This window comes from Mustela erminea, chromosome X (assembly GCF_009829155.1).
Source record: "Mustela erminea isolate mMusErm1 chromosome X, mMusErm1.Pri, whole genome shotgun sequence".
Classification (NCBI taxonomy): domain Eukaryota; kingdom Metazoa; phylum Chordata; class Mammalia; order Carnivora; family Mustelidae; genus Mustela; species Mustela erminea.
Genome location: NC_045635.1, coordinates 1,167,862 through 1,189,161, shown reverse-complemented (window position 1 = coordinate 1,189,161; position 21,300 = coordinate 1,167,862). Strand labels below are relative to the sequence as shown.

The 21,300-nt window shown below is 49.3% G+C and overlaps 1 protein-coding gene across 4 annotated transcripts in view; it reads left to right on the top strand.

The window, feature by feature from the left end:
- The window catches only part of DHRSX (dehydrogenase/reductase X-linked), a 147,363-nt gene that overhangs the window by 102,420 nt on the left and 23,643 nt on the right, over positions 1-21,300 (top strand). For all 4 annotated transcript variants that reach the window (XM_032331736.1, XM_032331735.1, XM_032331737.1 and 1 more), the window contains 2 exons: positions 6,372-6,473; positions 17,715-17,922. In XM_032331736.1, coding sequence (XP_032187627.1) covers positions 6,372-6,473; positions 17,715-17,922 — 310 coding nt within the window. The remainder of the gene's footprint in view (positions 1-6,371; positions 6,474-17,714; positions 17,923-21,300) is intronic.

Genomic DNA, 21,300 nt, shown 5'->3' with positions numbered 1-21,300 from the left:
CTCGGGTTGCTTCCAGGTCTTGACTGTTGTGAAGAAGGCGTCAGGAAGCATATCTCTTTACTCTCCTGCTTTCATTCTCTTGTACCCAGACATGGAGTTGCTGGATCTCATGGCAGTTGTGTTTCTAACTCTGTGAAGAACCTCCATGGTGTTTTCCACAGGGGCTGCCCCAGTTGGCATTCCCACCCACAGTGCCCACCAGGGTCACCAACACCCATCACCTCTTGTCTTTTGGTGATAGACATCCTAACAGGTGTGAGGAGACCTCCCCTTGGGATTTCAATTTGCATTTCCCCCATGGTTGGTTGTGTAGACACTGTCATGGGATCTGAGCAGGGAACTCCCTAGGAATTATGTCTTAAGAGGCTCGCCGTGCTGACCAGCAGGCACGAAGCCCTTGGTGATGTCCTTGGGATGGTCTAATACCTCAGCCACGTACAACATCCTCACTACACCTGCATTAATGAGCCACCCATGAGCATCGGGGCTGGGGCAGCCCTGGGGGCGAGACATCAAGCAAATTAGATCTGCAGGAGGGTGGTTCCCCTCCTCAGAGAAGGAATTGTTTCCAAACTCTTTAGAAAGCCCCGTTCCCATGCAACACGCTGAGTGCTTCCTCATCGGCTTGTCTATATGTTGGTTCCAAGCTGCCTTTTTCTCTTTTTGTTGAAAGCAGTTTGGGGGCCACCTGCTGTTTCTCTTGGGGGCAGATCAGGTGTGTTTTGTCAATTCCCACGTTCTTAAATAAATGTGGGCGTCGCAACTGTCTTCCTACTCTGTGATCTGAAAAGCCCACGCCTTTCGACAAGAACGCATACCAAACCTCATGACTTGGGTTGCAGTTGTTGCCTTTTTTGGGGTGGTGACTGTTGCCGTTTTATACATGAGCGGCTTGGGCTCGAATTTGTAGGGCATTACAGTGCTGGATGGCTGGGCCACGTATCTCTAGAGAGACGACGCTGTTCGGGGACACCAGGAAAAAATAGGTTTCCCTGGAGGTGGTGTGGGGACATATGCGTGTGTACGGACAGTTTCTGTCTGTAAGGGAGACTCTCCAAGGAGGAGTTTGCCTTGATAAGACAAGCCAGCACTCAAGTAGGCACAGAAGGGTGACAGATTGCCCCCTTCAAGCTGGTTCTAAGACAACATCCGATGTGTAAGACGTGTTTGGTTGAGGAATGGGCGTCTTGAATGCAAAAGGCTGGGCAGGTGGGTGAGGACGAGATGCACCTGCCTGGCTCTGCCCACTGAGTCCCTGTGAGGATGGAAAATTGTAACGCTTGAGCCACCCAGAGCAGGGCCCTGGACGCTGGCTGTAAGGCTGGGTCGTGATGCTTGGGTCTTTGTAGAGGACTGCCCAGACAGGACGCTCAAACGGTACCATGCCTCTGTGTGTTGGAAAGAGAGGGAATGTGGTGTGCCGTGTAGAGGCATGTACTGTCCTGTCTGAGCTGCTGTCTGGGACCCCGTGTGGGACCCCAGTGCCTCGACGGGTCCTGGGCTCTGGGGTGGGCATCTGGATAACTGCATGAACCTCGTTCCAGATGGATGCCTGAGTCCTGACGCTCCTCTCTGCCTGGATGGTGTCAGCACAGCCTACCTCTCTGGGGACTTTACCTCCGAGCACACCCCCCCCCCCAGGAAATACAGCCCCAGCCTTCAGCCCTGGCGGTGGGGCCTCAGAGCCAGCAGAGGGACGTGAAAATGCTCCTTCCTTCATTCATTTTGCTCCCTCCCTGCCAGGGAGCTCTGCCTCTCTGTCTGTCTGCCTTCCTCTCTCTCTTTGTCTCTGTCTGTGACTATTTCTGTCTCTGTGCGCGTCTGTCTGTCTCTCTCTCTCTCTCTCTCTCTCTTTTTGTTGTTGTCTCCCTGTCTCCCTCTCTGTCTATCCCTGTCTCTGTCTCTCTCTTTATGTCTCTGCCTCTGTCTCTATCTCTGTGTCTGTCTCTCTCTCTCTGTCTCTGTCTCCCTTTATGTCTGTGTCTCTCTCTGTTTCCCTGTCTCTGTGTCTGTCCTTCTGTCCCCCTCTGTCTCTGTCCCCTTCTGTTTCCTTTTGTCTCTTTCTTCCTCTCTGTGCTTGTCTGTCTCCTTTTGTCTGTCTGTCTGTCTCCCTGTGTCTCTGTGTCTGTGTCTTGCTGATTTTCTCTGTTTGTCTCCGCCTTGGTCTCTCCATTTCTAGCACAGCGCTCCCCCCGCCCCCCACCACAGACACTTTCGGGGACAGGCTTGCGTGTGCTGCAGACCTAGAGGGCGGGATTTCAGGTCTCAGCAGACGAGGACAGGAGGAGCCTAGACAGCGCCGCCACATCTGCTTCACACGTACTCTTTCTTCCGAGAAACAGAGCAGCGTGGGAGGGGCAGGGAGTGCTCAGGACACTGTCCTCCTGGGCAGACCCCCGCACTTTGTGGGTCCCCATTCCTCCAAGTGCCTCCCACCCCTGCCCTGGGGTTTGCCTAAAGCGGCTCCAGCAGCTGGCAACCCCCCGAATGCGGTGTTGGGTCCCAGGACGGCTCTGGCTGCCCCCCGCACACAGGCACAGGCATGCTCCATGCCCCGTTTGCAGAGTTTCTGTTCCCCACCAGGGAACAGGACAGAGTTTCCGAGCACCAGCCGACCCTGGACACAGGACAGACATGTTTGCTGTTGGGACAGGGTTGGGAGCTGTCATTTTCTCCTGGTGATGCCCTTTGCCCCCAAACAATGCCTCCCCGCCTTTCAGGGGCGTGCTCTTCCTAAACTCACCCCCGATTCCGTCACGCGGGGGAGCGGTGACGGGCAGTTCTAGGAGGCTTTTCCTGCCGGGAATCCTCTTCGGAAATGATCTTCCGCATTTTCCGCTCCTGTTAGACGCACTCACTTTTGATTATCCCCACGGGTTTTTAATTTACGTTTGCGTCTGCACCTTTTTCGTCTGTGGGTACAGATGTCACCCGCGGGGTCAGGTGCTTTGCAGATTCCGAGTCCTTCTCTTCTGGTGTTGCGTCTTTGCAGATTTTTCTGTCACGACAACGCAAACGCCATCAAACGAAACAACTCCGCGCTTCCTTGCCTCTGTCTGGAGTCCGTCGGTAGAGGTGCGATTGTCTGTTCTTTCAAAGTGTAAAAGAATTTGCTGAAACACCGGCAGCCACTTCCCGGATGCCTGTTCTTTTGTCATTTTTCTATGCCTGTCATATTCCTCGGTCTGATTACTCCTAATTGCCTTGATGAGGCTATAATAATCGGTATTTTCACAGAAAAGGATTCCTGTCCCTGAAATTTTCATCTTCTTGTTATCAACTTCCCATATTAATATAGAGAGAATGAGGAACCCATCATTATAAAATCTTCCTCATTACAAAAGACCCGTCCCTGTTTGGTAAATTGGCATTCTGCAGCGTTGTCAAGCGTCCTAATCACAGCCTTCTCTGGGTCCATGTTCCTCTTCTTGTCTGTTGGTCTGTCAGATGCTCAAAGATGGGCCCGCGCGAATCCTCTTGTAAGAATCGGGACTTTGGTGTCTCTCCCTGCATATGCAAGAGTTCTTCATAAATGCAGCTGGATAGCTGTGAAGATGTGTTGGGAAAAGGCACAGGGTTAGGGTTAGGGTTACCAGAGGACATCATATTGGTCAAGCATTGAGTCCCTACCTATTAAGTCTTTGTGTCCCATTCATGTTTTAGTCTTGAGTTACCCCTGCTTTGTACGAATGAGGTCAACCTCCCATTGCGTTTGCTTGTTTGGTAACTTTGGGCCTTTTTATCCCTAATCCTCACTTTTTAAAACTATAATCAACATAGAGAAGACTTCACCTTCCCCCCCACCCACCGCCAACCAGTGGGAGGCCGCCATATTGGTTTTGAATCAGGACCAGGGTCTCGGGGCTCATGCCTCCTTCCTGGGTCTTCCATTCTGTCTACACGGACAGCGGGTATACCTCACATTTTTCCAGTCATGTTTCACAGATACGGTACTTCTTGCCCCTGAGAGGTACGGGGAAGTCTTCCATTTCTGTAATTCTTCAAACGCAAGTGGGAGGTACCGTTGATGGCATTCCAGGTAGAATGGAAAACGCCACCCGTGTCTCCTTCTCCCACCTCCAGCCCTGCTGGATCAATGACCCTCACCCCGTTTCCCAGTGCACCTTGTGGGGCTTGCGTGGTGGAAAAAATGCAGATTTTAGGTGGGTGTGCCAGCTGAGCTCCTAAGAAATGTGACTTCCTTTGTCTTGTCTGAGATCAAGCTTGGTGCTTTTGCTCAACAGAGGTGGTACCCATGCTCTGCAACGTGTCTTGTACGTTCCCATTGTCGGGGATGGACCCTGTGTTGAGTTCTAGTTTGCAGTGACCGCTCTGTCCTCCCCAATGGTGGGACTTGATTGATGGGCTCGGATTCCCTATGCGATGTCAGCCCCTTCCACCGCGCGATCCTTCTCTTTCCTGACGGTGATATCCTGTAGCACGAACAGTGGGAGACGAGTAGTTCCTGAATTAAGGTCGGAAAGCCGGTGTTGATGGCAACCATGGAGCCAAGCCCTTCGGCTGCCTCACAAGGTAGTGATCTCTAGGTGGAAAGCTGGCTCTCTGGGTTCTGGCTGGTTAGGAACCCTTTCCTCCAGCGATCAAAGAAAAATGATCTTCTGACTTTACAAAGATGCAGCAACAGTGCTCTCATCCTGGAAGCTGAGCTTGTGTGTCTACCAACCCTGTTATCCATTCTCATCACTGGAAGTAGTGTAGATTTCCCCCTTTAAAAAAAAAATTTATCCTCATGAATATGTTGGGGGAGAATTTGAATGGTGTCTCGGGAATGCCTATCCAGATGGCACTATGTTCTAGAGCAACGCTTCCAAACCGTCTGCAGCAAAACCCCTTTCCCAAATCTGTCACAGATTGATACCGATGTAGATGGGCCCGACATGAATTACTAGAAAAATAAAATTTAAAAACACGCAAAACGGAGCCTCCAGTTTTGCTTTTTTTAAATCATTGGATTCAGCAAACATAAAATGACTCTCGATTTTTTTTTTTTTTTAAATTTTCTAAACACTGTTCTCGATGTTGGGCTGTGTCTTACGGCAGACTGGTAACAAACACTTCCCAGGATGGAACCCATCTGTAGATCTCACTCGGAGGGGCTTTCATCCAGAAACCTGCCCTCCCCAGCTCCCCCCATATTTCTTTAGAGAAAATATTGAAAACGGGTCCTTCCTCGTCCTCAGTGGTCACGCGACTTGGCACATAGCAGCTTGGTTCTTCACACGGAAGAAGCTGGGGACTGTAGATTATCTTAAAATGTCCTTTCCAAGTGAAATCAAATATACATGTTCCAAAATATGTACCCTCCCAACCTAGTGCGTGTGGCTGGCTCTGCTGTGTTGTGATTACTGTTTTATTTATTTGTTTATTTTGGAGGGGGGAGAGTGACCGAGCAGGAGGAGGGGAGGGGCAGAGGGAAAGGGAGGGAGACAGAGGGTCTCAAGCAGGCTCGCTTCTGAGTGCAAAGCCCCACAAGGCTCAGAACCGAGTGGGATGCTTACCTGACTGAGCCACCCAGGTGCCCCTCCCTCCGTGTTGTGATATTTAAAGTGCTTTACGAGAAGCACAAAACAACAAAACCGTGAAGACATGTCTCGCGCCCGGGCTGCGTGCCGCTGGTTCTTGGGCATGGGAGCTGCCTTCCCCTCTGTTCTGGGGTCTTGCAACCAACATCCAAGGGAGCATGTTCCCAAGAGCTGGTCCCAGAGACCCAAAGTGATGTCCCCGTACAAAGACCGTCATGCCAGAGGATGACCCGGCGGACTGATGTCAGCTGCAAACGGTTGGTGCTCTGAGTTCCCCTCTGGAGCTCAGAATGCCTTTCCAAACTCATTCAGTTGTTTGATGACTGAAGCTCCTTGAGGTTGTAGGTCTGAGGCTCTGACCTTCCTGCTGATTTCGGCCAGGGGCTGCTCTAAGCTCCCCAGAGCCACTGGAAGGATCTTGACCCATGGCCTCTCATAACATGGCGGCTTACTCTGTTAAAGCCAGCAGGAAAATCTCTCTCCAGCCTGCCTTAGCAAGAGGGGATTTACCTAAGGAAATGCAGTCCTGGGAGTGACATCCCATCATCCTTGCCATATAATGGAACCTACTCAAAGAACTGATATTCCATTTTTTTGCCTTACTCTGTTGACAAGAAGCAAGTCACAGGTCCCATCCACACTCAAGGAGAAGGTATCATCAAGGGCATGACTCACATAGTGTCTTCATAGGGTGCGTTTCCTGCATGGTACCTTCATCTTTAAAATCCGGTGTCCCTCTCCTAGTGGGATGGAACTTAACTTACTTAGAAACCATTGTAGGTTCTGTAGTCGGTCAAAAGATAATCCGGTGTTTCTGTCCTGTCGCAGTGGAGTTTTTATATTGCGATCTGGCGTCTCTGAAGTCCATCCGGCAGTTTGTCCAGACGTTTAAGAAGAAGAAAATCCCTCTCCACGTCCTGGTCAACAACGGTGAGTCCTGGGGAAATCCAGAGCTGAACTCTGATGCAGACATGCACACCAGCTGTCCCGGGATGGATGTTCTTTGGGAAATCAGGATTTCCATGGAAATTCGGGAGTCTATGTGCTGTGGTCACCGAGGCTTGGCTTCACTGTGGCGTATGGCTTTTGTCAGGGGCATAATCGATTTGAAATGATGGTAAGCCTGATAATACGTTGTATGAAGTCCATATTTTCACTGGCTCATGTGAGCTAATAAGGTATGTCATGAATGTGTATTTGGTTGGGCCTTTTCACAAATGTTACCATATTAAGTTCTCAGCACGTCCCCATGGAGGTCATCAGTATGTGGGCTCTACGCCCAACTGTCTCTTGACTTCTTCCCTGCGGCCAGTACTCATCAAATGGACATGTGGAGTCCACATCTCCTCTTCCCCTGCCTTCACCGTGCCCACATGTCCATCTTCAACACCAACCAGCCCTGACCCCGATCCCTTCTTTCAGCCACGCTCAGCTCTTAAGGGCATCTTGGACCCATCTTGGTGCCCGAGACATTGCTCTCTTCCCCTGCTACACTCAAGAGATGTCGTAGAGGTTCATCCAAACCCTCCACAGTGAGGAGGCAGTGCCATGAACGTGTCTGGACTGAATCCATGTAGAACGCGGGAATGGTCGGAAGTATGGCAGAGAAGCACTGGTGTTCGTAGAACATCACACATCGCTTTGAGACTTGGAAACCGGCTGGTCGTGTGTTGAGGACATAAACGGTAATATTAATAGGATGAAAGGCATAGCCATCAGTCAAACCACAACACCTTCTTTCCAAAATATGTAAAACACTTGCTAAATTATCCATCTGTTGCACGGCAGGGAGAACCTTACCGTTGGACCCCTGCGATTCTGCCGAATGCATTTGGATAATCCAGGCGAATTTCCCCGACTAAAGAGACTTGATTGACTCTCTTCTCCAAAGTCCTTTTGCCAGGGAAGGTACCCTAGCAAGAAATCACGAGAATGACGATAGGGACATAATCTGCGGGGAAGAGGGAGCTTAAGTCCACATAGTAAGGCTGCACCGTATTAGTCCATCTGATTCTGGCTTCCGGGATTCGATTGACGTCGCTTTCTCTTCTTTCTCTTTGTCTTCACATGTTTTAACGTTCTCTGTCATATCTGTGGTGTTGGTGGGCAGGAAGGGGGTGCAGATAGGCACGCTTCGGCCCAGTGCACCTGTTTGGAAATTCTCAGTGAAGGGAAAGGTGTAGCATCTACAACGTAGAGGGTCTGACGCCCGTGACCTATTTACACATACAGATACATACACGTAGACCTGTGACATGTGGGTGCTGGACAAAGGTACAACTAACACCAGTTCCACCTACTTAGCCTGGAAACCACACTACGTGTGTGTTATTAGTGCTGGTGGTGCTCGTTGGAAGGCTCAGGATGATTTTAATTTTCCTTTCCTCACGGACCTTTCTTGATATTTTTCAAGGTTTCCCAAAATGGGCGCACCTTTAATTTATTTGCAGAAATCAGTGATTTGGGATCCCTCCGTCTTGGCGCTGGTGGGAGCGTCCTTGCTCAGGGCGTTCCTCACTATTATAAATGTTGAGAATTAGAATATTATGGATTGCCCCGTGTAGACACAAGTGGTCAGGACAGTGAGGGATTCGGTCCAAGTGCGCATCTTCTCTCCTGAATCCACATAACCCTCAGTAATTAGGGACTAGAGCTCGTCATCCCGGAGCAATTGGTAAGCAGCAGGATGAAACCACTGTGGTGCGCTTGTCCAGAATTTGTGAGATTTTATAGACCTGTCCATGCAAGACAGGGGTCATCAGCGGATGCCCCCTGGTTCACTCTCTGAGGTTCACTTTCAGGATGACCCCAGTGGTTCTACCATGGTCCCTGTTCTTCTCTGCAGATGGTAAACCAAGCATGCCTGGCTTGCCTAACATTTCTCTGGAGACCTCCACCCAGGGAGGCTGGACCCTCTGTACGCCATGTCTGTTTTCCCTCTAAGGAATCCCATCCACACATTGGCTTCACATCCCCCAGACTTTGTCCCCACACACCTTCCTCTGTGCTCAAGACCTACCGTGGCTTCTCCCTGCCCCAGACACATGGAGACACAACACGTGCACTGTGGAAACCCTGAGCCCTAAGGGAAAATCCCTTGATTCTCCTTGAAATTTCCTTGATTTCTCTTGCATTGACTTGCCTTTTCCAGCTTCTAGAGGCTGTCAGCCTTCCTTGGCTCATGGCTGCTTCCCACCCCGACAGGAGTAGCATCAGCAGCTCCCTCTGTCTCTCTGTAATGTTTGCTTCTGTCCACACATAGCTTCTTTGACTCTGAGCCTTCTGTCTTCCTCTTGTGAGGACATTCGTGGTGACCCCAGACCACTGGGGTCATCCAGAACCATCCTCAGCACTGTATCCCTAATCCAGTCCCATTTGCAAAGTCTCTTTATCCATCTAAGGACACATATTCACAGGCTCTGCAGATCACGATGTGGACATCTTTGGGGAAGTTACTGTGTCCACCATACTGGGCATGGGATGTGGACATGTTTGGGGACGCCATCTGCCATACATGGACCAAGATGTGGATGTCTATGGGGTACATGGTTCTGTCTCCCACCCAGGGATCAAGTCATAGATGTTGGTGGGGACATTATTCTCTTCACTATGTGGGGACCAGGACCTGGATGTCTGTGGGGACATTATTCTGTCTTGCTTATGGGGACCAGGACATGGACATCTTTGGGGACATTATTCTCTCCACTCTGTGGGTATTAGGACATGGATGGTTTTAGGGACATTCTTCTGTCCTCCACATGGAGACCAGGGTGTGGACATCCCTGGGGACATTCTTCTGTTCCCCACATGGGGACCAGGATGTGGATGTCTGTGGGGACATTATTCTGTCCACTCTATGGGTATTAGGACGTGGCTGGTTCTGGGGACATTCTTCTGTCCCCCACATGGAGACCAGGAGGTCTCCCCACATGGGATTCGAGACATGGACATTATTCTGTTCACTACATGGAGATCAGGATTTGGACATCCCTGAAGCCATTCTTCTGTCTCCCACATGGGGACCAGGATGTGGACATCCTGAGACATTCTTCTGTCTCTCACATGGGGATTCAGGATGTGGATGTCTTGGTCATCATTCAGCCCACCACACCTACCTATGTGAGCTCAGTACTTCACAGGTAGCAACAATACAGTCATAAATGAGCTCCCTTGACCTCATGGAAGCCATTCTCTAGCAAAGGAGACAGATATTCAACAGGTAATTATTGAGTTCTTCAACCTACCCCGGAAAGTACCACTTACAGTATGACAACAGGGTAGTGTAAATGAAAGAAAAGACGCCATCTCAAACGTGATCTGCCTGGAAAGCCCCAGGCTTCTGAAGTGGCATCCCATGGAACCCAGGATGGGAGGAAGGCCACAGGGACAGATGGCCCTGGGCCCAGTGGGGTGGCAAGGGCTGTGCAGTCAGGATTGCACATGGATTCATCTCCAGCCCAGTGTGCCCAGACTTACCTTGATTTACAGGAAGATAAGGCATTTCTCGTGTGTCTCTCCCCTTGGTTTGTGCATGAGTATTCCTCCTTGCTGTGTGCAATGGGAATTCTGAGTCAAGATTCTTTTGGAGATATTTGGAGGAGTCAGCAGATGCAAACAGGTGTTCCAACCACAGGTCTTCCCAGTAGAGGACCCCAGCCATGGCATGGTTGGTGTTCAAGGGGGGTTTGCAGAATTTCCCAAAACTATTTGCCCGAGACCCTCCCCTGTGATATGACCTCCTCCCACCAAGGCAACTGGTTGAAAAGATGTGGGATTCCAGGACCACATGTATCCCATCTCCTGGAATACAGCCCCACTGCATTCCACAAAGGGACTCCCAAGGTCCAAGAAGAGTTAGAATTTGTGCTTTTCTTCTCTCTCTCTCTTTCTCATTTTTTAATTCTTAAAATAAGACTGAGGCACCTAGATGGCTCAGTCAGTCAAGCATCTGCCTCTGGCTCAGGTCAGGATCCCAGGGTCCTGGGATCCAGTCCCATATCGGGCTCCCCACTCAACAAGGAGCCTGCTTCTCCCTCTCCCTCTGCTGCTTCCCTTTCTTATGCTCTGTTGCTCTGTCTCTGTCAGATAAATAAAACCTTTTTTTTTTTAAAGAAAAGATAAGAGCGATCAAGATGTTGTAAATGTTAAGTACTTCAGAAGGGAAATGGTGTTTGCATTTGCTGGTGCGATGAAAATAGAACCAGACTGCCTCTTTCTGGAAGCTCGGGATCCAAGCTGAGAATTTATCCGACACAAGAAGAATCGATAGTGTATCTCTTGCAGAGCCAGCTCAGAATTTAGAGTCTATTCACATCCAAGTTTCATTTATCCAGTCTCCCATGCCCACACCTGATCACAGATAGTTTTGAAATAACTGCACGGAATTGATGTTTTATCCTTGTAGGGCTTCTTCCCGTACCTCTAATGGATGCATTTCCCAATGTCAAGAATTACTAAAAATAAATATGGCAGTGGTAACCCTTGAGAAGTAAAATAACTCTGAGAAGTAAACGATTCTCACCAGGTGCATATTGATGGCATCGGCACCCGTCGAAAACCACAGAGCAGTTGAGCGAGGAGGAACATGGTACCCATTTCTGGGCGGGCAGATGCCTGAGCAGTTTTCCTCTATATGCACTTGGCGTTCCCTGGGCAAAACAGGCTCTGCCGTCATCTGGTCTCCCTTCCAGGAGCACGGAAGCTGGTGAATCACCAACACGCATGCATGCGTCAATGGACAGTTGGAACCCGATGGGTGTAGACCACGTCTCATCAATGCCTTCTGCTTGTTTTCCAATGTGTCTCCCTCTCCATGTTCTGCCGTGTGATGGGTTTCCCTAGAACAGAAGGCAGTTGGATGTTCTTCTGGTGGTGGGTGTTTGCAGTGCCGCTTGACGTGACTTACCGTGATCCCGGATCTGCCCAAAGAGTAGGCTGAAGGCTGTGGGCGTGCATGGCCTCTCCTGCATGGGACACCTTTGTTCCTCCAAATGCCCTTCATGAGGTTCTAGGAAGTAGGCTGAGAAAAACAGTGGCTTTCCAGTTAGCCAGATGCCCCAGAAGCATGTTACCCACAGGCTCTTCCAAGAGTTGTGTGTTGAAAAGCGCTTGCTCTCAGGTGTTCTTGGTATGTCCTGTACATATGGTGGAACCAAGTGCATGGTATTTTTCAATCAAGACCCGTTACCTATTTAAGGAACATACTCAGTAAACAATTGGGTCCTTACCATCGTCACGGGGTGTGGGGAAAGTGACTGGTTTGTCTTTTACGACAACATGGGGAAAGTTATTCCAGAATCGAAATGGGAATATGGAGCCTGGGCATGGTTTTCACCAATGTGTTCCCCATTGTGTTGACATTAAAGAATTACTTTGAACACACATATCTGTGCCTTCAGTTTAGACATTGTGACTGGCCCACATGTGACTATAGGTTCACTATCCCCTAAGCACTCAACCCCAGTACCTGTGCCCTTGTGGGTTCATGGCCAACTAGTGTTGCCTGGAACCCGAGGCGTTAATTGGCCTATAGCGTCCCTCTCCAAGGCACATGGACAGCCTTTCCCTTTTCATGTTTTACAGGCAGAATCAGAACGCTCATTGCTCCCTTCCAGAATGTTCTGTTTCCCTCTCCCCACATTGTTATATCCGTTTCCTGACTACCATGGTCTCCAGCTTCCAGACGTCTTTGGTTTTAGTAAGTGCCACTACTGCGTAAGCCAGTGAAATCCAGAGCTGGGCGAGGACAGTGGCTCTGAAGGCAGGGGTAGCGATCATTCCCCGGAGTGAAGGTGGTGTTTCTGAAGTGTTCCTCATGCTGTAGAGCGAGGCCATCATCTGGCCGTGTGCCACCAGCCAGAGAGTGCCTCCTCTGTCTCCTTTGTGCTTTTCCTGTTTTCTGCAAGGCACACAACTCGGTCTCCTCCCCATGATTAGGACATACCTTTTCTGTTTCATTGTTTTACTCCATAAAGAACAACACCTTGCTCTACATGCAAGTCTGCTCCCCAGTCAAACACATGGATCCGTGAGCAGATACTTTTATTGTTCCTTTTCCCACTTTTCGGCCAGCAAAGGGAGTTACGGAAGTCTCGGCAATGCTCACTATCAAGGGGCAACCTTCCACAGCACTCATGTAAGAGGAGTATTTGAAAAACACAAATGCAGGTCCATGGACATGGGAGACATTCAATGAACATTGTCATATTATCATCTGAGATCAGTGATGGTCTGCACAGGCAGGTGTCTGGGACATTTTGCTTTAGAATAGAGACGGACTTGGAGATTTCTTGATGTGTGACATAATCGTGGATTAGATTAGGATTACGATGGCTCTGGTTGCAGGCTCTGTGGTGCCGAGACTCCCCTGCTTCACTTCCATGAGCCCCAGAACGGATTGGTCATTTCCTGGAGGTGACCGACCGTATGCATGGCAGTGATGTTCTCGCTGCTCTTTAAAAGCACACTTTCTCTGGTGATGCTGTTAACGCCAAGAATGTGCTCCAAAAACTGTTTATGATTTCTGGAGTAACCTTGAACTCGCTCTTGGCCCAAAGCGTCATTATGGTCACATTCTTAGAGGCCGGGTCAGTGAATCTGTGCCATGATCTGTCACCAGAACTTGCATCCAACGAAGATCCATGCTGGCATTTCACCCCAGCTCAACCGTTGCCCCACGTTAGCTTGTCATGTACATTATTGTAGAAAATCCGTAATAGAAATGCAATGAGCTGGATATTTTAAGTCTTCAGGAGATGCGGCTACGGTTGTCTTTCAGCTCCTGTTGCCACCTACTGGACCGTGTGCACCCTGGAAAAAACTAATGAGTCCAACACTTCAGCCCCAAGGTCCGTGCACCTGCCCCGAGGATCGGCTGACCAGAGTCCCCTAGCCATTTTCTCTGCTACCAACTTCCAGGCACCCAGAGGCCATCGCAAGGAAGGGAGTAACTCACAACAGTTACTCTGAGGCACTCGGAACTAGGAACTCGCTGCAGAGTAACACCCCCAAATTCAGAATAATCCCCGTGGAGCCCCACAGCCCCTAATCCATTATGTGGGGTCTTTTCCAATGAATCTGGATACTTAGAAGGCTGAGTTTAGTGACAGTCATTCGTCCCATGAGATGGGGCTCTCTAATGTGGAAATTGATAATTTATGCACGCAGAGATATTCCAAGAATTGATCATTTAGGCACAGAGGGATGTTCCAGGAATGGGTAATGAGGATGCACACTATTTCAGGAACTAATGACTTACGCATGCCATGATGTTCCAAGAATGGATCGTTTAGGCGTGCACCAATATGCCAAGAGTTGATAAAAATGGAGATGCACTGGTATCTAAGGAATTAATAATTTAAGCATGCACTGGTATTCTAGGAATTGATCATTTACACATGCCGTGATATGCCAAGAATCGATCATTTATGCATGCCGTGATATTCCAGTGGCTACTGCTGTGTTCCAAACCATGTCCAGTCCCGGTGGCTCAAAGATCAACATTTCTATTGGTTGCAGTTTGGGGACACAGAGGAATTTGGGCGGGTCTAGGTCTGGGTGTCCTGTGCAGTTGGAGCTCGGGCTTCTGTTCATCTGATGGCTCATGCGGGGCTGGATGTCCAGATGTCCTTGCTTTACTGCTGGAAAGTGGGTACTGCCCAGCACTCAGGCTCAGCTGCATGGCTGGCCAAAAATGACCTCCATGAGTCCTCTCCAATATGGTGGTCTCACAGGCACCAGCCAGTCTTCTTAAGGGAAGCTGGTTCTTCCCAGCATTCCCAGCAACAAGGCGGGAGCCGCTCCTTCTTTCCTGACCCAGCCTCGTCACGGCTGCTACATTGTACTCATTACAGAAAGCTAACAAGTTGGTCAAGATCCAAGGGATGGAACACAGAGTCCCTCTCCCAAGGAAGCAAGTATCAAAACCATGTGGAGACTGGTTTACAGGTGCGTCAAGCTCAGGTTCCCTCTCAGCCAGCCTTATAGAAGCCGAGTGGTCATGAGGAGCCACGTTCCTCCAACTGGGAATCTTATCATCCTCTAGCTCTGCTTTTCTGGCTTCCTTACGATGAATAAAATAGTCAAGAAAGTGGCATCACCAGGGAGATGTTTCCCTGTCCTTGAAATGCCAGACTTCACATCTGCTTAAACCCATGGATGCCAGGTGCCCTTTGGGAATGTTTTCTCAGCTGAGTTGAGTGACTGTGGATCTTCTTAAATACACCTTTTATTGGATGTGTGAGACCCACGTGGCTTTGTTTCCTGATGTATGGTGGTCTTCTCCCTGTAGGTCTACACGAGGGATGTTTTATAGTAAGTAGTAAGCTCAGGGGATCTATTTTCAATCTGTTGGATGTGCTTTCAGAGGGCTGTGCATTCAGGGATGTTGAAAAAAAATCACTTAGCTTAGCAGGTGTGTGGGGGATAGAGGTCATGGGCTCTCATTTCTACCTCTTTTTTTTTTCCTTTTATTTTATTTTTTCAACGTTCCAAGATTCACTGTTTATGCACCACACCCAGTGCTCCATACAATACATGCCCTCCTTAATACCCAACACCAGGCTCACCCAACCCCACCACCTCCCCTCCAAAACCCTCAGTTTGTTTCTCAGAGTCCACAGTCTCTCATGGTCCATCTCTCCCCCTCTGATTTCCTTCAACTCCCTTCTCTTCTCCATCTCCCCACGTCCTCCGTGTTTTTCCTTATGCTGCACAAGTAAGTGAAACCGTATGATAATTGACTTTCTCTGCTTGACTTTTTTCACTCAGCAGAATCTTCTCCAGTCCCGTCCATGTTGATGCAAAAGTTGGGGATTCATCCTTTCTGATGGCTGCGTGATATTCCATTGTATATGGACCACATCTTCTTTATCCATTCATTTCTACCTCTTTAATGTGACTTACCACCTTCCTGCACCCAAAACACTATACTGTGCCGTGAACCCCACAGCCTGGACCAGACATTTCCTTTGCCTTGAGCACCCCACAAGTGATAAGCTTGCATGGGGGCAGGATGTGTGGGGCTGTGAATGCACCAAACGCATCCTGCGTGGGCATGGGTGTGATGGGGCATGCGTTGTGGTCTATGTGGGCAGGGAAGGATCCTGCAATCCAGCAGGAAAACTGTCTGCATGTATAGAAAAGCACAGAGAATTACACATAGAAGTGCCTACGCACACACATGTACGTTTTCAAATATATACCTGTATGTCCCCGTAAAAGACACATCAATACAAACAGATACAGAGATGCAAATACATCTACCCAGAGAAAGGGATACACCTCAAATCCAAGCATGTACAAATACACACAAATAAGTAGGCATGCCTGTGTGCATGCACATTGTACACAAGTACAGATTCATTTGCAAATTCAAAATACACACAGACCCAGAAACTTGTGGGAGTCCTGCGCAAATGGCCATTGACATGTGTGCATTACCCATAAATACATATGTGAGGACATAAGGTGGGAACACTGAGGTGTATGCAGATACCTTTGCTCATTGCACTATTGGGTGTTTACCCTAAAGATACAAACGTAGTGATCCGAAGGGACATGTGCACCCCAATGTTCATAGCAGCAATGTCCACAATAGCCAAACTATGGAAAGAGCCTCGATGTCCATCAACAGATGAATGGATAAAGAAGATGTGGTTCATATACACAATGGAATACTATGCAGCCATCAAAAATGAGATCTTGCCATTTGCAATGACGTGGATGGAACTAGAGGGTATTATGCCGAGTGAAATAAGTCAGTCAGAGACAGACAATTATCATAGGATCTCCCTGATATGAGGAACTTGAGAGGTGGCGGTGGGGGGGCATGGGGGGTAGGGAAGGAAAAAATGAAACAAGATGGGATCGGGAGGGAGACAAACCATAAGAGACTCTTAATCTCACAAAACAAACTGAGGGTTGCCGGGGCGAGGGGTACTAGCGAGAGGGTGGTTGTGTTATGAACATTGGGGAGGGTATGTGCTATGGTGAGTGCTGTGAAGTGCGTAAAGCTGGCGATTCACAGACCTGTCCCCCTGGGGCTAATAATACATTATATGTTTAAAAAAATATACCTTTGCTCACACACTTATAAATAGAAGCCCATTTTTACCTGCCAACGCACGCACAGATATTTTTGCATAAATACATCTAGTACGGGCATTCAGATATGCCTGAAAACATATAATGCATATGTTCGTATGTGTTTGTGGTTACGTGGGCACATGTGTGTAAATGCACATGAGCACTTCCAACATAGGCAAACGTATGCAACATATGCATATGCAACAAAGATATGTTTGCAACATATGCAAACATATCTCTAACGCACACCTACACCTGTACACAACACGGGTACGTAGGCAAACAAGGACGTCCGTGGACTTCCAACAGATGCCCAGGGAGCCATGCTGGGCTGCTGTAGGACACGGACCGATATGGGCCAGGCGTGTTTCCTGTTTACATCCGGGAGCCAGCATCCATGGAAAGGACCTGGGGAGGAGGCATTAGCTGAGGATTGTCCTGGCGGGCGTGGAGTTGTTCTGAGCTTGCGGGGAGTGGCGGAAGCAAGCACAGAGCCGATGAATGTGTTGGTGGATTTTTGTGGATGTGTTTGTGGAATAACAGGGCTGGAATGGAGTCTGGGGTGCAGGGACAGCCGGGGTGCATACCTGGGTCAGCGTTTTGGGCAAAGCACCCTGAAGAATGACCCCATTTCTGGGATGCCCTGTGAATCGAGGGACATGACAACATGACTTTGGGGAACTCGGCTCTGGGCCTCATCCACCCCACCCTGCAGATGCAGGACATCGGCGTCCCAACGTGTCCAGGACGCTCCTCCTACAAGGGAGCCTTTGTCTGTGCAGACAGCTGTTCTGTCCAAAAGAATTACCTTCCCGGGGCCGCAGGGAGGCACCTTTTGGTGATTCAGGACATTCTCACGTTCTGCCAGATGCTGGTGTCATAGCAGCATTGCAGGTGCGTCTTGACGTCTTGGCCCCTCTCCCAGTGCATACGAAGCAGCAGCAACCTCAGGTCCAGGATGGCGACATGGCAGCGAGGACCAGAGCCCATCCTCCTGGCTGGCGCCCGGCCCCGTCTGTGGGACGGCTGTGGAACGGCTCCCCCATCTCATGTCCTGACTCTTCCTGAAACCCCCTTTTGTTCCAGCCGGAGTGATGATGGTCCCTCAGCGGAGAACCAGGGATGGATTTGAGGAGCACTTTGGGCTCAACTACCTGGGCCACTTCCTGCTCACCAACCTCCTCCTGGACACCATGAAGGAGTCCGGATCTCCAGGCTGCTGCGCGAGGGTGCTGACCGTCTCGTCGGCCACCCATTACATCGCCGAGCTGGACATGGAGGACCTGCAGGGCAGGTGGGAGCTCGCGGGCGGCCGTCCAGGGGCTCAGGAGTGCCCGTCAGCGGTACAAAACCACCCATGTAGACTCAGGTCTGTTATCAGGATCAACCCTAACCCAAATCCTAACCCTAACCCCATGCCAGCATTTTATAGGGTTCTTCATGCCTGAGTCCCCAAACACGTTTTGTTTTTGGCATTTTTCTATGGAGGTTTAATTGCTGTAGCACCATAATCAAGTTTGTATCTCAGTAGTATAGTTGTTATGTAGCATTATTTATGTAATAACATTATGATGTCGATTATAGTTGCTACGTAATATAACATACGTTACATTATGGAACTATAATTGTTACATAACATGTATGTATAACATTACAGTGTTGTAATTGTTACATAATGTAAGTTGTAACAATGTAATTATTGTTATAATATACATGTTATAATATACATGTTATAACATATATTGTTATAATATACATGTTATATAACTATAATGTTATATAACAAATATAACATTATAGTATAATTATTATACATTATTTAATGTAATTGTAGTTATTATATAACAGGTTATAACATGTTATAATTGGTTTGTAACATTATACATGTTACAGCATTTCATGGTTATAATTGTTACACAATGTAACATTGCACATGTTGCAATGTTATAATTGTTACATAATGTGATATTATATATGTTAGAATGCCATAATGTTACAGTTGTTACACAGCATAACATTATACATGTTGCAATGTTATAATGGTTACATTATGTGATATTATACATGTTGTACCCTAATGTTATAGTTGCTACAGAAGTGCCAGGTGTCCACGGTAAAGACCCACTAGTTGCGTGTACCCTGAAATAATCACACGAAGTACATTTAACATCCGTCATCATCGAACCACATGCATCTTACCCTCGGGCAGCTCAGCTGTGTGATGTTATTTTTTTTTTTTTTAATTTATTTTCTTGGGTAGAAAGAGGAAAGACAGAAGTTGGGCATGCGGAGGGTACCAGAAGTAACGACATATTCTACTTCATTTGCAATTGTAAATAGAACCCACTAACCCCGTGTGGTGCGTCCGGGTGACTCCTGGTGGCGTGGGAGGCACCACGTTCTGATCTGTGTCTCCCGCTCTCTCCTCCTTCGGGGTAAAAGAGGCCCCGCGTGTGAGTGGGGTGTGTATTTTTGTTTGCATGAATGCTGCCCTCACTGTGCACGGTGTAGACACCCTGTTGGAAGAACCCGGATGCGTGGTTGAGAGGAGCTTGCTTTCGAGGAGCGGCTCCAGGGCGTGCACTGGGGTGGGCACCCTCAGCCTCCGGGCCTGCAGACGCGTGGCAGGAGGGTGGCCGGGCTGCACACCCTGGGGTGCTTCCCGGTGTCCCGTTCTGGCACAGCGAGGGGCCAGCTGCCCAGAGAGCAGGGCTGGGGTCTTCCCAGAGAGTTCCCACGCATCTGGTGGGCAACCTTGGTCCTGGGTGGGTGACTGGGTTCTGTCCTTGTGGCTCTAGGATCAAGGTGAGCCCTCACTGGGATTTTCCCTTGGAAGCAGGAGGCAGGGAATGTATCTGTGGCTCCTGGGGACAGGTGACATCCTGAAGAGGGCCTTGGGCAGGGGGCTGGCCAGGCACTTGGGTCCCTGGTCAGCCTTGCAGGACCAGCCTGTGCACAGAGGAAGCAGGTGAAGCGAAGGCATGTGGTTGGGGGATGGCTGTTTCCCTGAGGGGCTGCTCCTTTGTGGTGCCCTAAGGGAGCTCAGGGATGGTCTATGTGTGCACCAGCGTGCAAGTATGAGCGTGTGTGAGCACGTGGACACACGTGTGCAGACATGTGAGTGCGGCCGTGCCCTCCTCTGTGCTTTCTGCAGGATTGGCCGGCTCCATCAGTTACGCATCCAACTCCTGGTTTCGGCTCCTGATTTCGGGGTCGTGGGATCGAGCCCTGCATTGGGTTTTGCACTCAGGCACTCAGGGGGGTCTGCTTGTCCCTCTGTCTCTACGCCTCCCCCCTGCTCGCTCTCTCTCTCTAAAATTAATAAATCTTAAAAAAAAAAAAAAAGAGAGAGAGAGACTGAGACCACTCAAGATGCAGGTTTTTGGAGTGTGGTCCCCAGGCCAGTTTCTTCCACATGCCCTGAAAACTTGCTAGAAATAAAGACCCTGAAACCACCCCCCAGACCTGCTCGGCCCAAATGCTGGGGGTGGGGAGCCGGGCAGCCAGACTCTTAACAAACCCTCCAGGAGATTCTGATGCACATTACAATTTGAGAACCACTTGGGCTTAAAACACCCTAAGTTCCTGCGTGAAAAGACTTGATCCTCGGCGTCCCCCTGATGTAACACCACCGGTCCTTCGCGGTAATTGCCAAGACCGATTTGCTGAAAATTCATGTTCTTCCAAAGGCGTGAATCACTATATCATAGTGATTTCAGAATCCAAGTGGGCTGCTACGCACAGGAGGGTCTGTGTGCTCAGGAAGGCTCTGCCGGAAAACTCCTCTGCTTGAATACTTTCCCCGGGGGGAAAAGGTGGGCGGAGTCTGTTGACACTTGTTTGTCTTCGGTGGAATTGACTCCTGAGGAAATGGATAGCTTTGTCAGAGAATGGTTTTGGTTTTGCAGAAGGAGGTAAAAGTATCATTTAATTTAAAAACACATATGTAGGTATTTATTGGTATTTTATACGTCTATATGAGAGAGAGAGAGAGAGATGGGTTGATTTGATTTAAGGAATTGGCTCCCAGATTGGAGGGACCAACAAATCCAAAACCTGCGGGGTAGACCAGCGGGCTAGAGAGGCAGCTAAGAGTTAATGTTCCCAGCTTGAGCCAAAACATTGATAATTCAGGGAGACTTTCCAGGATACAGTCTTGAGGCCAAATTTCTTCTTTGGAGGAGACCTCCACTGTTCCTCTTTGGGCCTTCAACTGATTAGACGAGGACCACCGCATTATGGAGCACATTATGGGCTTCACCCCAAATCTACGGATATCTGTGTTAATCCCGTCTAAGAAAATACCTTCCCAGCAATGTCTAGAGTGGTGTCTGACCAACCCCTGGGCACCACTGCGTGATGGGCTCTAACCACTATCTGCCCCACTCCCCGGCTTGTCTAGGTGCTCAGCCTCCTGTAGCCACGGGCCGCCCAGGACCAAAGAGGTCCTCGTGGAGTCTTGTCTGAGCTGCCTCAGCTTCGGTCCTGCCCTGAGGGTGACCGCTCTTGGAGACGCCCATTGCACCTCCGCTGAGGATAGTTCATGCTCTACTTCTCTTATGAGCCTCACCTCTTAGCCCATAGGATGCCCAGGGCAAGGAGGGACATGGCGCCATGCTGTCTGCTCTCCTCCACCGCAAAGCAGGCGACTGGTCCTGTCCTAGTTCCCGTC